Source organism: Cottoperca gobio, chromosome 23 (assembly GCF_900634415.1).
Source record: "Cottoperca gobio chromosome 23, fCotGob3.1, whole genome shotgun sequence".
Lineage (NCBI taxonomy): Eukaryota > Metazoa > Chordata > Actinopteri > Perciformes > Bovichtidae > Cottoperca > Cottoperca gobio.
The window spans coordinates 5,770,037-5,785,887 of NC_041377.1; the positions used below are offsets into that span (position 1 = coordinate 5,770,037).

At 41.4% G+C, this 15,851-nt stretch overlaps 1 protein-coding gene across 1 annotated transcript in view; it reads right to left on the minus strand.

Annotated features, from left to right (window-relative positions):
• Nucleotides 1-10,311, minus strand: part of cacna1c (calcium channel, voltage-dependent, L type, alpha 1C subunit) — a 172,929-nt gene extending 162,618 nt beyond the window's left edge. Inside the window, exon 1 of the mRNA XM_029461765.1 lies at nucleotides 10,254-10,311. Coding sequence (XP_029317625.1) covers nucleotides 10,254-10,311 — 58 coding nt within the window. The remainder of the gene's footprint in view (nucleotides 1-10,253) is intronic.
• Between the last annotated feature and the right edge of the window lie 5,540 nt (nucleotides 10,312-15,851).

The window sequence follows — 15,851 nt, forward strand, 5'->3', positions numbered from 1 at the left end:
GATGGAGAGAAGAGAGAAAAGGAAGGTTAACAGGAAATACACACACAACCGTCAGATTTCGACGAAGAAAAAGTCATAAGGTAGAAAGCAAAGAAACAGAAAGAGAGGAAGGAACCTTAGTTTCTAACCTTAGCTTTATCCTCTCGAGTCTAGCCCTGGTCACTATGGTAACCACTGATGAAAAGAAGGGACCAGAATGCAACAGAAATGCATCGAGAACAGACTCAACAGACCAATGGAAATAAAGAAACAGAGCAAGGCTACACGGATAAAAAGGTCGGAAATGTAAAAGATCATAAACTCACTGTTTGTGTTTTCAAAGCTACCTACTGGGCTTATTCTTGTTGCCATGGATACTATTCAACGCAGTTACCAACGTATCTTAATCAAGGTAATGAGAGGTTACATCCCTCTGTGACATTTCTTTATGTTGTCCTGATGAGAGAACCATATGCCAGCAGCTACAGAGACTTTAAAGGGACACACGTCACATGAAGATTGGATTACTTGCCAGGAGTAGTACTCAGCCTGTGAAAGCAGTTGTACATTGTCTCTGGAGGGACTTAAAAATAACCTTGATGATGTCATCAGGGTTATGTCAGATTGGTCTTGAGAAGTTAACAGAAAGCCTGGGACATAGAGTATATTGGCACTGGATGAACAAATGGAATATAATCCAGGGTTTTGCAGACATTCTTGTATGGCGTCAGGGTGGTTCTAAAAAGATGTCATCTTTGGACTAACTGCCCTTACTTCTCTTATGCTGAAGTGTTACTTAACCTTTTCCTGTCTGGGTCTATAATAATAAAAATAACAGAAAGTGCTTGCTGCCCCAAGGCCACACAACAGGCTTTTGTTACCCATGATTCTTAGCTGCAAGAAGTGATTTGACAGCTATCTGCCCCAGACACGCACACAGAAGAAAGTGCCCAAACAAATGCACATTCACACACACCCAGAGGCAAAATAAAACACGCACACACAGAAACACACACACACACACACACACACACACACACACACACACACACACACACACACACACACACACACACACAGGTGCATCACTCCACTTTTGGTTTAATCTATCTTGCCTAGGTGCTGTCGCCCAGCAGGTTGACGCTCGCAGCAGAGTGTGTGTGTGATGTATGTGTGATTGTGTGTATGTGATTGTGTGTGTGTATAGGCCTGTAGCGACAGACCACCTTCTCTGTAGTGCAGCTATCCATCCATGACAAGCCCACAAGAGGCCCGACTAACAAGACTGCTGGAACTGAGAGAACCTGATAGAAACACACAACTGTACATCCGTTGTGCTTCAAACCTCACTTCCTGGGAGACAAAAGTCCCAAAATAGGTAGGGCTCTGCGAGATATGTACACATGAGGGAACACTTATGGCACAGTTTCTTCAGGGAGCTTGGTGTGATGTTCCTTCCCACAGAGAAAGCAAAACATTTTTACATCTACAAATACAAGCTGCTAAAAAGACACCAGCATTTTCAAACCATTTTGAATGTTGTGTACAATCAGTCGCAGCTTGTTGGGCATAAGAGACCTCATTCCATAGCTTGCTGGGACACACAGGCTAAAAATATATGCACGCATGGCACTGTAACATAATTCTGCTCTTCATGAAGTAGAATCATTTATGGTTCTTCAATTAGGAAGAAGACTAACTTGGAGCGACATGATTCCAACTTTAATCTTCTGCTTTCAATTAGCTGCTTGACAGGTAGAAGTGTAGTGGTTACGACTCATTTCCTCTTAAAGACACAGGTCAGTGTTTAGTGCAGAAACACAAATGTGCTCAAAGACACACACACACACACACACACACACACACACACACATCTCCCTTGCCGTGCAGAAGTCGATAGTGTTCCTGCAGAGAGCCTGAGGGTGACTAACGCTCTTCTCTCTGTACCTTTGTCACCTCTCTTCCTTCTCCCTCTCTCTTTCTCTCGATCTCTTCACACTCTGAAATTAGCCTCATGAAAAATAAATTGGATGAGATGGAATGTCCTTTAACCCATTTGCTAGAAATAATGTACACTTTATAGTACATTAAAAGCCCTCAAGAGCTATTTCCTTAACCATCTTCTAACTATGAGCAATTGGGTCCAACTGCACATGAACACAAGATCTTCCGCCATAATTGAACCAGTTTTGGTTCTTTCACACGAAAGATTCCTGGCACGTTTCGTCTCTACGTTTCTCACTGGTAAAGTGAGCGGAGCTCAGCTGGAAAAAAGTGATGTCATGAACTTCCGCGCACAACTCGGGAAGAATTTGTAGACTCTTGAAACTCACTTGAGTTGTGTAATCCATCACAATCAACATCAAGTCTGCAACTATGTTTGTCAAAGTTATTTTTAAAACCATGTCAAAGCAAATTGATCTCAACTTACAACTGCTGAAAACGTCAAAACATCATCCGCTGTGACTAAAAATAAAGGATAGAATACAAATATATCTATATATAGTCAGGTGATTGAATGGACACAAATGAACAGAGGCTGATGGCTGTCTGGAAGGCAGAAGAAATACATAGCATCTACAGCGTGCTTAGGAAATTCAGACTACTTTTGACAAATGGACTTGTGTCAAGCTTGTTGAATGGCGTCAATACTAAAATGATGTGTCTCAGACGGAGGGGGGAGTCACCTCCATCATGTCTTTCACATGCTATCCACTCCTTCTGATGTACTGTAATTATACAGGCTCAGCTAATTAAGTAGATATTTTTTTATCTACTGCACTAATTTATTAAAGTAAATTATGAGAATGCTCCAATAATAAAATGGCTTAATTTTTGGTGTTTCAACTGTTTTTTTTCTTTGTTTCTTTTTACTATTTAAAAAGGCCAAAACGTCCCTGCCAAAAAAACACTGATAGTGCTTTTGCCAAAGTCAGATTTGAATAGAAGCTTTTCACCGGTGCAGAACACATGAAAAAGACAAGATTTATTAAAACAGCACCTCAGCCACATGACCTTAAAAACAAAGCACGCACTACTTCCACAAGCCGTGATGTGACCCTAACCTAGTTTGGTAACAAAGATTTAAAGAGCACAGAGAAAATCATGGTTGCCATTTTTACAGTATCAAGCTCACATGGTTCAGTAATTTACATAAAGACACTAAGATACAGTGGATTTATATAAGGCTAAGGTTTACTTACTTTTACCTGTTATAACACACCCAACACTTATGTTGCCTACACAATCTTTTTCTGCACATGGAACACTAGACAAGTTGTTTTTGTAAGTAATGGAGTTGAGGGTTGTTCACTTTGTGTTCTGTGTGTTGAGCTTACAGTCTGCGTTCCCCGTTGGGACAATAAATGGTGTTTTTATATCATGCTTTTCTGTGCTTAGATCTACTTCGATGCAGATGGACTGAGTAATTTATAGAAGAAAGAAAATGTGCTCTAACTCAACAATAAACCCAGAAATGAACTAACGCTGAATGGCTGGCTGAGTGATGGAGAGAGGGGGAAAGAGAGAGAAGCAAATTATCTACAGCGAAAGATGGGAAAAGACACTTTGTGAAACTGCGAGAGAAAGAAGAGAGAAGAGGACAGACAAGATAGAGACAGAAGGGAGGAAATGCATGGCTGGGCATGAATAAAATAGACTGCTTCTACTCTCGTCTCTCTTTATCTCTCAGCTTCTCCTGTAACTTGGGAAACATACACACGCACATGCACACAGTTGTTGAGGGTTTTTTTTTTTTCTGTGAACAGAGACAGTAGTAGATATAGGAAGCCCACTCTGCACCTCCTCTAAACACACATGGAGCACTCCTGAGGGAGGTCACGTGAAACATGTAAACGACAGGTAATACTGAAATATTAACAAGTAGATCCTTAGAAGACCGCAGGACAAGAAGAAGACCCACAAAATAAGAAATTAGCTACCAGGCTTTCTATAATATCGTTTGGGTTTGTGTTAACTGAAGACATTACTGTGTCTTGTAATCTCATGGTCCAACTTTAGCTTTATTGAAAGTGACCTGATACTTAAAGTAGTAATAGACAATATCTTTGCTGTAGAACCATCAGCGTTTATGTTGGTTCCCTATAAGCCTTGCTTTATAATGCCTCAAGTCACAATCTCCCTTTTAACAATAAAAGTCCTAGACATATACACTACTACATCAATGCCTACCAGAGAGCATGTTGCTAAGCCTCAACTCAACAACATAGCTTACTAGCGGTAGCCATGTTGCTAACGATATATGAACAAATAGATCCATCTGATTGTTGCTCAAATCTTCAAAAAGTTAAAAAGTTATCCCTTTCCACTTTAATGATAGATAATGTATTAGCAGCTTCACTGGAAAGAGCTCTGTCTTTAACTGCTTTATGTTTTATTGAGGTTCAATTCTAGCTTCTTTGTAGGGAAATATTATAATTTCTCATTGTCAGCTTTAATTTATACGATTCATCAATTCTCATCTAGCTAATGGCTGCTGGACAGTAAGACGACACTGTCGAGAGAGATGTTTAGCCAGTAAATCAAACTGAGACTGTAAAATTGGTTGGAAATTATGCCCGTGCACCCGTGTGGAAGAAATCCTGCAAAAATTAATTTGATGTTGAACACTCTTTTTCAGCAATTTTTAGGCCCGTTAGCACTTAAATATTCATTCCATACTCAAACAGCAACATGCCGGATGAGGTTACTTAAGGTGAACGATGAGAGACAGAGAATATGCAGTAAAATAAAAAAAAGAGGGAGAGAAAGTATTAGGTGGAGAAAGAAAAGGAGAGAGGGAGTATAAAAGAGGATGCTACAGGTCTGGAGTCATTATTTCCACTGGTGGCCTCAGCCAGATCAATAGACAAGGGTGAGTGTGTGTGTCCAATCTCCGCTTAGTTTGGACAAGTGTGCCTTACCCCTCTAACACACACACACACACAGATGGAGGCAGCCAAGCAGGCACAATGCATATGGGCAAGCGGCCAATAGCAACTCTCTCTCTCTTTCACAGACACACACACACACACACGGTGCGGCCGGTGTTGGCGTATTGTCCCACCAGAAATGAAGACTGAGGCCCGATAGCACTATAAGAGCAGAGGACAGCCTCTGGATAGATTTCCAATACGCAACCAGAGGCTTAAGCAAGACAGAGTCACGGATAATCCTCCCTCCTTCTCCTCCTCCTCCTGAGCTCCCTCACTTCTCTCTCTATCTCTCTGGCCCTCCCTCTGACTCTGCTCATTTCATCCCTTTATTCCTCTCTCTCACTGTTCCCTCTTTTCTCTTAACTGGCTGCCTCCATTTGCCCTTTTCTGTCCCTCTGTTTTCTCGCCAGTCTTTTTACTATGTCCCTCTATTCCGTCTCCACACCACAATTTTCTCTCAACTCTCTCCACATCTCTCCTTTAAAGCAATCCGTCATTTTCTCACATTTTCCTTCAATTAGCACAACACCTCCTCTTCCCTATTTCTTTCCCTCCATGTGTTTTTTTGTCTCTCAGATTGTGTTTTACGTTACAGAGCAGCTGCTGTTGAGTCACATCCTTAAGTTAAAGCCATGACACACTCTGAGGCTCCGATGTAAACTTCTTCAATGCTGATTGGCCTTTAATCGCTCGTTACATCCTCTGATACAGCTGCTACAAGCTGCTACGAGCTCGCTGCGACTGACACATGTTTAAACACACGTACAGTATAGCTACTATACTATATGGCAAAACTTGTGTGCAACTCATCAAGGCTTCGCCAGAAAAGTAACATTTTGGTTTACCCAAATAAAATGAGCTGGGCGAACATGCTCCTTTTAAACCAGCAGCAATAAAGTGAAACTGAGTAACCATATCACTTAAAAACAACTACTAAATTAACAAGTACTAAAGCCCAATTCCTCTTGTAAAGCAGCTCAGTGGCCAGCAGCAGACCACTGTGGTTGAATGAATATGAGACGGCGGCGAAGTTGAGAAAGAGCACGCAGGTTTAAACACATGCAACAGTTCTGCCTTATTACTTAAGCTTTTCTGCCTCAGCGCTGAATTATTAAAGGTGATAACATTCTCTGTAAAATGTGGCAAGGCACACACTGTGTCTCTACATTTGACGCGGACACAAACAAGCCACTAGAAAAGGATAGACAAACCCTTACACTTCCTTGTGTGTGTGAAAGCAATGCAAGTTCAATTGGCTGGCTTTTGTTTGGCTAGTAGGGTGGGGTTAAAGCGGGATGTTGTTTGATCAAAAACGGTCATGTTTGACTGCAACACTACAACAAGATGGGTTCTTTGATTGATTGTTTGTGTTTGCTGCCCAAAGTGTCCATCTTAAAGTCATTCATGATGTTTTAAATGATTCCAAAACTCAAATGAAATGAAGTTACCTCACCGTTACAGTCTCTGAGCTCACAAACATGTTTGAAAGAGCACATTATACCATGTAAACAAACATCAAGTGACAAGTAGTGACAAAAGAAAATAGCTCATCGATGTAACACACGCAGACCTAGGCTACGTGCTAAGACAGAAATGTCTGTTTTTTATTTGGAAAGTAGATATATTACACTACACAGTCCGACAAAGGTTATCCAATTCTCCGTTCCTATCTCTTCCACCTTGCCAGGAATTAAGTACAGCCCGATATTGAGCAACAACTGTATTGATTAATGGTAGATTGGTGCTTAATTGCCCAGATTTCCATCAATGTCAAGCTCTGCACCGATGGCTGAGCTCACTTAGCTGTTTCTCTGACCCTGTGGATTCTAATTAAAACCCATTTGAAAGAAACACTTAATACGTTAGTTGTTGTCTTCAATTAGAAGGCAACAGCTTTGCCACGCACAGTTGATCTGGATTCATATGAAAAATATTAAACCTATTGAATTGTATTTATAATAATCTTTGACTGTGTCTAATAAAAAGTAATCTACCTTAAAGTCCTGCTAATGAATGGAAGATTGTTTTCTTATGCTCTTGAAAAGTTGCTTGTGTGAGCAGACACTTTGCATCGGCTCTATGTGAGAAGCTACATATGAAGAGAACACATCAGTGGTTGTTTCAACATGTCTTTTTGAGGTGACTTCAATAGAATCATGGAGCATATCGAGTCAAGTCATTAGAGTGAGGTGATTTGGCAGGTGGCCAGCACCCCGGGGTAACCATCGGAAACCAATTAATATCCCTAACGGAGGTATCATGCTTCTGGCACAATGCCCACAGGGAAAATCAACTCACTGATTACACTGCTGTAAACTGATGCTGTAATGAGTGTGTGCGCGCGTGTGTGTGTGTGTGTGTGTGTGTGTTGCAAATCATTTCCCTGCACTACATACAATGACCGGAGATGCCACAGGTGTGCTTTTGTTTCAAAGTCACATCAGTTGCTCATGTACAGTATTTAATGACAAGTCTGTGATTGTGTTTCTGCCCTTGTGTGTGCGTTTAAAAGACAGAGGCACACCTATTCGTTTGTACGAAGTTAGATTATGCAGATGCAGTATAATTGATTCATTTAGCGAACATGAGCATTCGGTGCAATCATGTGTAACATCAACTCTGTTTGAATTACAGAGTGGATGTAAAGATGGAGACTCACTGATAACGGAGAGAAAATCTAATACCAACGACAAAGCTGGTGTTTGCACCTGTGACATTATACAGGATGTAAGATAACTTCGGCTCTATTTTTTTTTCCTTCTGTGCAGGCAGGACGTTTTGCCCCTGAATCCGTCAAGGAGAAATTTGTCTTTTCTTTCGCCTCTATTCACAGAGAGAAGAGAGGTCAGGGTCGGCTACAGAGCAGCGTCTCAGGGCTTTATTGTCTTGGCAAACACTGTGAGTTAGAATTGGACTGTTGAAAATTTGGTCAACATATGGTCTCTGTAATAACTACAGAGTTTCATCCACAGGAAACTCATTATCCACCTACATCCTCCACTGCCCTCAACAAATGAAAGAAAAGAATAATATAGGAAGTTTAACATATTAAATGTTTATCTGCTATGACGTACAGTATATACCATGCAACTGGACGCTTGTTAACATCTGTTTAAACTTATTAGAGATCCGCTAAATACCTGAGTTGACTGTAGCATATGAAAACACTCATTAGACCAAAGTAGGATACCGACAGTGATAAGTCAGTGATCATGCCTGTCGTTATAACTCTTCAATAGCTGTCATGTAGCTGTCAATAGACACATGAAGAATGAACTGTCCCTGGTGCTGAAACAACCACCAAAGTAGACTTCAGCCTGAGATAAATTTGCTACAAATTTCTCTATAACCAGGCCTAAACAATACTTAATAAGAAGTTATACAGACACAATTCTATCAGCTTGAAAACGTTCCAGTCATTTCTGCTGATCTGGTGTATTTTGTCTCTTGGACTTGAAGCGTCAAGTCACTCGTCAAGTTTGTACCTCCAACAGAAAAATAACACTGTGCATCTATAAGATAATGTTCTGCTGTTTTGCACCTGTGCTGTAAACTCCTGGAGCTGAAATACTTTCTGCTGTGACATTTGAATTCATTTATTAGACTGTTGGACCCTCAAGAAGGTGATAAAAACTTGGCACTTATCATCTCATGCTGAGCTAATCTTGAAAAAGAAAATCTTGTGTTTTCCTAAGAAATATCAACCATAAATATCTAGTTGATTCCTCGAGTTCTTCTACTTTATATGACAACGGTGATGCGGATAATACCCCACTCATCTTTGGACAACTTGGACTAAAAGGCCCTTTTTTGATAATTATAGATTAGGATGACATCATGGCATTCAAGGTAACTATGGTCTGTCTTGCACCTGCCCTTCATGATGATGCCCTTCTGTTGATGATGCCTATCTTCAAACTATGTGAACATAAAGGCAGCTGCTTAAGGTAACATCCCACCTATGATTAGTTGCTCCTCGAAACAAACTGTTGGTGGATGTGCTTCGCTGCGACACAGACGCACGCACATACATACACACACACACACACACACACACACACACATACACCGCCACCCCTCTCCTCATCCCCTGTTGCTATGGAACCTGTCGCCAAGGCAGAGGTATGTGGTTGTGATGGAAGTGGTGGACGAAGGCAACGACGACGACGACGATGATAGTCATGAAGATGATAATGGTGATCGGATAAATAAGCCCTTTGCTGAATTACAAGGTCCGGGCCGGCTATAAAGCGATGCGTTGCTGGGCTTCGCTCTCTGCAACGTGGGTGGAAGGAGCGACGCGTAATACTGCGCAATGCAAACAGACCCTTTCCTCACCGAACACCAAACAAACCACAGCCCTGGATTTAAATTCACTCTTCGCATGCGTTGCTTTTTTTTAAACACTTAAAAAAGTCGTCACGTTTAACTTCGGTCGTGTCTTGTGCGAAACAACCTAACTGTCCTCCGTTGCCTCCCCCCCCAAAATAGCACAACATCAACCCAATTCTCAACAGACATAAGTCCTGCAGGCCCTCCTACTGCCACCTGTCATCTCTATGCGATTTCTCTCGCGCGCTGCTATTAAGGAGCCCTGGGGACTCGAAAACTTGGATTAAAACGTGACAAATACGAGTATTGATTATAGGAGAAGGGAGGATCGATGGTTATCGAGTGCGCTTATGGGTTGGTGCTGCTCAATTCCCTGCTCTTTAGCGACCACCATATGTTCATTTCTGACATATGGCCAGTAAAACGCAGGACTATATGAGCAGTTTAGTTTATTCCCGAAACAAAAAGCCTTGGAGTGGCTAGATCTGCCAAATGATTTGCACAGACACACTTTTGCAGTCATTTTCTGCTGGAAATATCTAAAACAATAATGCTCCCCGCCTACAACTGCCTGTTGGGTAAATATGACCACTGTCCACCCATCGTGCCACCGATGGAGAGGCCTGCCAAACCAACAAGTGTGGACTAAACCAAGCGAGAGAAAAGGCCTCATCCTTATATGTGTCCGCGGCTACCTGCAGCCCTGTTGCGTGGTTATCGAACAAGTTCACTTGCTGCACACAAGATCAAATAAACAAACTGCACGCAGAGGGAAAGTGGAGGAAACAAGAGTTGCATCTGTGCATCTGTTGAAAACGAGGAGAGCGAACACTCTTTTCATTTTTTCCCTCCCTCCCCCCTCCTCCTCCTCCTCCTCCTCCTCCTCTCTCCCCATCCCATCCCCATTTCGAGATCATCATACCTCTCTTACTCCCTCCCTTCTCCCCTCTCTCATGCACAGTTACAAGATGTTTGCTAGTTATAAATAAATAAAAAGACACCACATACCTTGATGGTTCTCAAGGGTGTCCTCCGGGATGTACATGTTTTTGCTTTCATTTACCATAAATGTAGTCCGGCGTTATCCCTATAGGTGAGTGGAAGAGAGATAGGGGGGAAAAGCTGGAGAGGCGGAGGGAAAATAACGAGGAAAAAAAAGCCCCCCAAAAAAAAGAAATTAAAAAAAAAGGGGGGGGAGAAGAAATAACTGTCTGACACGGACAGTCTTGGGTATTCCGTTATTTTTGTTTATGGGGAGGGTGTCTTCGGATGGAGTGAATATTACCTAATCCCCATGATGGAGGTGAAGTCGAGAAAAAAGAGGGAGCTTTCGGCGGAACCGGTCGGGAAAACGCACCGGTGCATCTCTCGGTACATCCGGGCCCTAGGCAAGAAACATGAGACCAGCACCGCGTTCAATTCAATTCACACCTCTCTCTCACTCTCTCCTCTCCCTTGTTGTCTTAAAAAAAAAAGGTTTCAAAAGGTTATAAAGCACGGGCGCTGTCAGTGGCGGTTGCAATGGAAGTGCGCAAAAGACGCATTCGTGCGCATCTTCAGCAGCGTGTCAAAATGTGCGAGGATGAAGACGAGGAGGTGGAGGTGGTGGAGGAAGAGAAGGAGGAGGAAGAGAAGAGGAGAAAAATTAGAAAATGAGAAGAGTGTAAATATTCCATCACGGGTAGCACGGGGTTAAATCTCCCAATAGGTTGTCGGTTATTCCACGTATCTATAACAGAGTCCCCCCAAAAAACAGAAGCCAGGCCGTCCTGACTCATCCGGAGACGGGTTTCTCTGTCCTGATCCAGTCCATGGTGGTCCGGCGGTTCTGTCAGTCAGTCTGTGTGCCTGTCTGTCTGCTTGCCTGCTTGCCTGTCTGTCTGTCTGCCTGTGTCTCACTGATCGGGAGTTAGAGCTCTCTCTTCTCTCTGCCTCTGCTGCCCCTGCAGCTCAGCTCTGCAGTGATACCGAGAGAGAGGGAGAGCGCGCGAGAGAGAGGGAGCCCCCCCTCCCCTATATGTAGACGCTTTGACTGTTTCCAGATGTGTGTGTGTGTGTGTCTGTGTGTGTCTGGGTCTGTGTGTGTGTGTGTGTGTGTGTGTGTGTGTGTGTGTGTGTGTGTGTGTGTGTGTGTGACAGAGAGAAATAAGGAGGGAGAAAGACTGTATAAGCAACAGTGTAGAATCGGCGGCTGGTATCCAGATGATGATGGTCGTGATGAAGACAAAGATGATGATGATGAAGTGTGTGTGTGTGTGTGTGTGTGTTGGGGGGGGTGGAGAGGTGGAGAACATCTTAAAAAGATCAGAGGGTTGAAGAAAAGACATAAAAAGAAAAGAAAGGTGGCCGAAAAGACAAGAAGAGAGTAAGAGAAAGTGTGTGTGTGTGTGTATGTGAGAGAGAGAGAGAGAGAGAGAGAGAGAGAGAGGGTGGGGGATAATGATCCATAGCACGCTCAAGCCATAGACTCTAATTTCTGCATGAAGGAACAGAGATGGGAGATGTTGTACCTCCATCTGATTTGCCCGTAGTTCCTACACATCTGGACTGCTTCAGCTCCGTTCTTTTCTTTGGCCAGGGCTGTGTTTACACACACACTAAATATCTGGTTTTTCAACTCTTTTATGACTCAAGCTATGATCTTTTCATGGCTTTCTTAAACAGAGAGAAACCACAAGCAAGCTGATTTTGAGATATTTGGATGCTGTGTAAATACAGAATGAAATCTCATGAAGTAGACGAGTTCAGGAAGGTCAGAGCACAAAAGCTGAATGTGAGCGTTTCTATCTAGAGGATGATACTATTATTTTTTAGAGATCAATTATGTTTTGTTTTTTTTCCCTCAGGACAGTGAAGTTTGTTTCAACATCATTCTCCATGACCAGGAACACATTTGTGCTGGCCCCTCAAGCACACAAAGTCATTTTCTGGAGAACACGACAATGAAATAAAAGCTCATTTGGGAGTAAAATATCAAACAAAATCAACGACATCAGCTCTTAACTAAATAGCTCTGGACCAGGTTTTGATGACATTGTGTCAGCTGGCTCGATACCTCCTGCTGAGACTTTTGGATAGCAAGTCACAAAAAGCAAGTCCGTTATGAACTTTTTTCTTAAGAGCTTTTCACAGGCAGCTTGATATAAAAGATTAAAATAAAGAGGGAGACATATTCTTTCTACTCAGTCTTTAGAACGATCTTGACCTTATTTTGAAAAGCTGTTTATTTTAATGGGTATGACTCGCATAACACAAATTGTGTCCCAATATTTTATAGTTACGGATGATTTTTAGATGTCAAATGTCTAAAGAAAAAGGTCCGGCGACGCTTCACAAAACAAAAGAACTGGCTCAATGGTACATCAGGATGCATTGTAGCTACTGAGCAGCATTTTCAGATTCTAATTACGGTACTGGCTATGCCATGTAATTGTATTTGACATTGAATACGAACTTCACAATGCTTAGGCCTCATGTCAATCTCACTGCAGGCTATAATCAGGAGGTGAATCTGATGACTCAACCCAGCCTGTATTCATTTGTTCAGTGCCATAGCACAAAATCACCACCCACCATTCTGTAATAGACTAAAGCTTTTTGTCTACATGTGTCACTGTAGACATAGTAAAGACAGGGAGATAGCTAATAAATGATTCTATTGATGACATTTGACAGATGAATAGTCTATTTCTGAACAATATATTGTTTTTTTGTTATGCAGATGTCCTGTTAATATACTGTATATTTGGAGGGAAACTAAGGATTGTTGCATTTCTGCGCTGATGAATAAATGGAAACATTCCCTGAATACTGAAGCGACAGTTACTAATACTTGTGCTGCATAAAAATGGCTCCTGTGACATGTCAATCACTATTAGATTGTTAAGGCTGGTGCATTGATGCAAAAGTAGCATTTTACTGTTGAAGCTAGTCAAGTGTTGGAGCTAGGTTTAACTACTATTACTTAAAATCTGAGGGGTTGTGAGATGATAGATTGATTGGAAAGTAATAAAAAAAAGAAAAACTTCTGCTACATTCCTAATTACTTTTTTCTAATCTTTGCTTTTTTTGTGAAATATTTAACACTTTTTACTCTTTGGGCCTCGTGCTGTTATTAAAATGAAATCATTACAGAAGTTTAAAGGGGGAATCACTCTTTGGTTGAACTGCTAACAAATCATACCACAAGCCTAAAAGGTTGGGAACCACTGGTAACTTTGACCAACAGATCAATTAAGTGTAATTCACACAATACTTACACCAAAAATTAAGTAGAGTAAAAGTATAAAGCAGCAGAAAATGAAAATCCTCACATCCTTACACAAAATAGTACTTGAGAAAATGTAGTTACATTCCAGCGCTGCATATGTCTGATTAATCAGCCCTGTGACGATAGTGAGACAGATGCACACTGAGTTTCATAATGGAGGTCTAACTCCCGTCCACTTTCTTGCCAAACCAGCCTCTGTTTGATTCCACTGGCCAATGAATGGAAGGATAGACGGGAGAAAGGATTGAGGGAAGGAAGAACGGATGGAGGGCAGGTCGTGGGAACAGACACTTGTGCCCAGGGGACACACAGACTCACACACACACACACACACAAATGTTCACTGTAATCCAGCCTGCACATGGAATATCTATTCTATTTGTGACTGTTCTATATTTGTAGTTCCCGACCCCCTTTGTATGTATGTGAGCGTGTGTGAGTCCTAAGCTCAGTTGGTCTCTGGGAATCTCTGTACAGACAAACATGCTCAGATGCTGGTGTCTCATGTGGGAAACCAACAATCTGCTGGTCAGTCAAAGGGAAATCCCCTCTTGACACAGAGAGCCACTTTATTCAGAATTTAGACCTTTAATAAATAAATTAAAATTTGATAGATTTACACACTTAACATGAATGTGAAGCTTGCTCTAGGGATCCACTCTTGAAGACCACAAATAAATATTTAAATGTTGCTTTTAGTAAGTTATTCCTGATAGTTTTTGTGCATTGCATAATGTTGCATTGTATAGAATAAAATAAACATTTTGAAACATTAAACTAAAAAAACTAAAGAATTTAAAAAGGAAAATGAGGACTGAATATGAGAATCACTTTAAAGTGTTCACATAATCTACGAAAGTGTCCGTTCCAATTAAAGACAGGTGAGATGCATCTTATTGCGTTGCAGGTTAAATCAACTGTTTGGCATGTGGCACAAATTTGTCTTTTTGTATCATCACTCAAGGATATATGTTGTCTCCACACTGGACTAAAGGAAGCAAGGGTTTTAAGATTAGCTCTATATAGAGAGGAACAAAACTTCACATGGTCTCACATGTTGAAGAGAGTAAAGCATGTGCCCTAAGTTGCAAAGACCCACATAAATGAGGATTCAAATGAGGAATATAATGTCTCCACCTGGAGCCATGATAGGCCCATATTGAACGCTCCAGGCCATCTATCACTTTTTCACTATGTCGCTTCACCTTCAGGTCCATGTCCATCCCTGTGGATGGCTTTAGCAGTACAACTGAAATCATGTAATATATCCCCTATATGAATTATTGATCATCTTACTACTAACAATACAGCCCCCTGCTTTAGGCCTCACCTGAAGGATAAAGATTTTCCTTTGACATTCATTTAAAATTCTAATAATTGAATTTGTTGTTTCTTTTATTTTCCATTGCCGTACAATAGTAATTATTCAACTTGTTCTAAGATCTGTCATCTATTAACTAACAGCATGCCTGTACAAAACAATGGGCAGGTGCTTGCAGATGTGAAATTCTTTTGTGAAGTGTGTGGGAACGACATGTCCACCCCTCCAGAACAATGCACATTGCATTTCAACAAGCTGCCTTCTGGCTGTATTCTATTAACATTCCTGCCTGTGAGCCAATCATCAGCATCTCTTGGCCTATCCCCACCAATCACAGTCAAGTAGTCAATCTTGACTGAATGGTTATTGACAGTATTGACCTGCTGATGTTTAACTCATTAGCCTCATCATTGAAGAACATTTACCCCCCCGACAAACAGATAGAAACCAGCCTGACGAAAACACATAAATATCCTGAAACACGACACACATCCAGCACAGTACACTACCACCACGGCAAAGTAATAGGCATACTTGCCAAAACAGCTATTTTCATGTTAATGGAGAGGCAGATGTTCCATAGTCTGGACCTGGAAGTGCTTTATCCACATTTAATAAGATAAGTTATAAAGTGTTTAAAGCAGATGTTTTTCTGTTTTGTTTTTTTTTAATCCAGTGCTGCTTAAATTTACTGAACGGTTGGATGGTCATTCTTTTTCTCAAGGACACTCTGACTTGGCTGTTGATGGATGCACACCGGCTGTTGTACATCTCTGTAACGGTATAAATCCAATTACTGAAACAACACAGCACACAGCAGAGGGTAGGAGGAGTGCATATTTTAAATAATACTAAATAGTGGTAATTTGTGATAAAAGATTAATCCATGTTTGTCATAATCAGGGGTTGTAAGTCTAATTGACCGAGCGAGCACATAACAGGTAATCTGCTCTAACATGCATACACACTGAAGGGGTTTATGTACATCCATTTTAAGAGGTGGCTATGATACGTT